Source organism: Acanthisitta chloris, unplaced genomic scaffold (genome assembly GCF_000695815.1).
Source record: "Acanthisitta chloris isolate BGI_N310 unplaced genomic scaffold, ASM69581v1 scaffold7597, whole genome shotgun sequence".
NCBI classification, from domain to species: domain Eukaryota; kingdom Metazoa; phylum Chordata; class Aves; order Passeriformes; family Acanthisittidae; genus Acanthisitta; species Acanthisitta chloris.
Window position 1 is genome coordinate 380 of NW_008680851.1, and position 2,516 is coordinate 2,895.

General features: G+C 46.4%; 1 protein-coding gene across 1 annotated transcript; it reads left to right on the forward strand.

Annotated features, from left to right (window-relative positions):
• Positions 1-961: 961 nt before the first annotated feature.
• Positions 962-2,509, forward strand: TARDBP (TAR DNA binding protein; the record flags this gene model as incomplete). Its single annotated transcript, XM_009077881.1, has 3 exons — positions 962-1,125; positions 1,528-1,668; positions 2,356-2,509. Coding segments are annotated over 3 exons (459 nt in total), but the record flags the coding sequence as incomplete, so codon positions are not given.
• Between the last annotated feature and the right edge of the window lie 7 nt (positions 2,510-2,516).

Genomic DNA, 2,516 nt, shown 5'->3' on the forward strand with positions numbered 1-2,516 from the left:
GGAACACGGCCAGGGTGGGGCCAGCCACAGCCTCCCTGGGCAACCTGTGCCAGTGTCTCACCACCCTCACAGGGAGGAGTTCCTTCCCAATATCCCATCTATCCCTCCCCTCTGGCAGTGGGGAGACATTCCCCCTTGTTCTGTCACTCCAGGCCCTTGTCCAAAGTCCCTCTGCAGCTTTCTTGGAGCCCTTTTGGGCACTGGAAGGGGCTCTAAGGTCTCCCTGAAGCTTCTCTTCTCCAGACTGATGCACACACATCTGATTCCAACCCCCTGCCATGGGCAGGGACACCTCCCACCAGCCCAGGTTGATCCAAACCCCATCCAACCTGGCCTGGAACACTCCTAGGGATGGAGCAGCCACAGCTTCTCTGGGCAACCTGTGCCAGTGCCTCAGCACTGTCACGGGGAGGAATTCCTTCCTAATATCTAACCTGAATTTGTGCCCATTGCTCCTTGTCCTTTCACTGCAACTCGCAACAAAGAGTCCCTCTGCAGCTTCCCTGGAGCCCCTTCAGATACTGGGAGGCTGCTGTAGACTTTGGAGACTGTACTGGGATCTCTACTCATAGACACTTCTCTAGCTATGGTTTGATCAGAGATATCATTTAAAAGTGCTCAGGAAAGAAGTCTGACCACTCTGCCTCACCCCTCCAAAAAAAAAGGGGAAGGAAATAAATGGCTAATGAAATATTCCTATTAAAAATTCCTGTTAGGACTCTAAATGTTCCTGGATAATACTTAAGTAAACTAATCCAGAACTCACTGGGTCAAACTGCATTTTGGAGGACTCAGGTGTGGCTTTGGTTCATGACAGTCGATGTGTTATAATGACCTCCTGTATCTCTTGTAGCCTGTCCTCTTTCTCCTCATAGTTTATGATTTCATGCCATGCAGTTCTTAACCAGTGGATTGATTGCCAGAGTTGAGGATGATGTCTAATGTACTTTTTTATCTTCAGATAATAAGAGGAAAATGGATGAAACTGATGCATCATCAGCAGTGAAAGTGAAACGAGCAGTACAGAAGACTTCGGATTTAATAGTCCTGGGTCTTCCCTGGAAAACAACTGAACAAGACTTAAAGGAATATTTCAGTACCTTTGGAGAAGTTCTGATGGTGCAGGTAAAATCCTCTTGCAGCTCAAGTAAGGAGGGACATTGGGTAGGAGTGAGGCTCCTGAGAAAGCAAGGAGAAACAGATGAGTGTATAAACTTGGAGAGATCAGAGGTTTTGTCTCTTCCCAGGTTGTATTTTGTTCCGTGAGCTTTGCAGGTGTGTGTAGGTCCACATGGCCTGTTTGGGGTGGTAATTCATGCAGAGCAGCTTCAGGGGCACAGTGCTGTAAAGAGGTTTTTAATTTATGTTACCATTACTAATTGTTGAGAGATATGTTAAGGGATTGGGGATTGCTGTGATATGAATGTTTCTAGGACTGATAAACTCTCAAACGGATCTTTACTAAATTCATTCAGTACCAACTTCACACCAGCACTTACTTTTTTCTTGTTGGTTTTCCCCCCTTAGGTGAAGAAGGACATCAAAACAGGCCACTCCAAAGGCTTTGGGTTTGTTCGGTTTACGGACTACGAGACACAGGTGAAAGTCATGTCCCAGCGGCACATGATCGATGGAAGGTGGTGTGACTGTAAACTTCCCAACTCTAAGGTACTTCGGGATTTTACTGCAGCTTTTACTTTTGCCAAACACTTGACGTGCACCTCGTGAGCTGCTGTGGTAGGTGAGCAGCTACACAGGATGTGGCTTTCCTGAGAATGAACAGGACAAGCAAGGAAGGGAAACAGGGAGGAGGTGGGGGAGCAGGAAGTAAGTGAAGTGTTGGGAAAATAGCTGGTTATGGGAATGAAGTCCAGATGGAAATCTGAAAATAATGTGTTCAATGTCCAGCAGTACCTGCCTAACTCGTCTGCTGCATGAATAAGTGCAGAATAAAGCAGATGGAATAACTAACATGGGGAGGATCAGAGTGTGGCTTTGAGTTCAAAATGAACCTGAAGCTTCTGTTTCCTGTACGTATATGCAGTTACTACAAAAAAGGTGTTTGCAGTGGCCTTGTGACTGTCCCTGTGTATTGCTCCCACCCTCATTTTTCTCGTGGCTCTTTTCCACCTGTACCAAGGCTCAGGCATAGAACTTAGTTAAATCCCTAACCTAAAATCTCAAACCTTGCCCTGTCTGGAGTAAGAGGGACCTTCATGATGCTGTAACTTTTACTTAAATCCCTAAATTAAAATCTCAAACCTTGCCCTGTGTAGCATAAGAGGGACCTTCATGATGCTGTAACTCAGCTCTCAAGCAGAGTTGTGATGTTTTTCCTCCTCCAACCCTCTGCAGCAAAGTGCTGATGAACCTCTGCGCAGCAGGAAGGTGTTTGTGGGGCGCTGCACTGCAGACATGACAGCAGATGAACTCCAACAGTTCTTTTCCCAGTATGGGGAAGTGGTAGATGTCTTCATTCCTACACCCTTCCGAGCTTTTGCTTTTGTTACATTTGC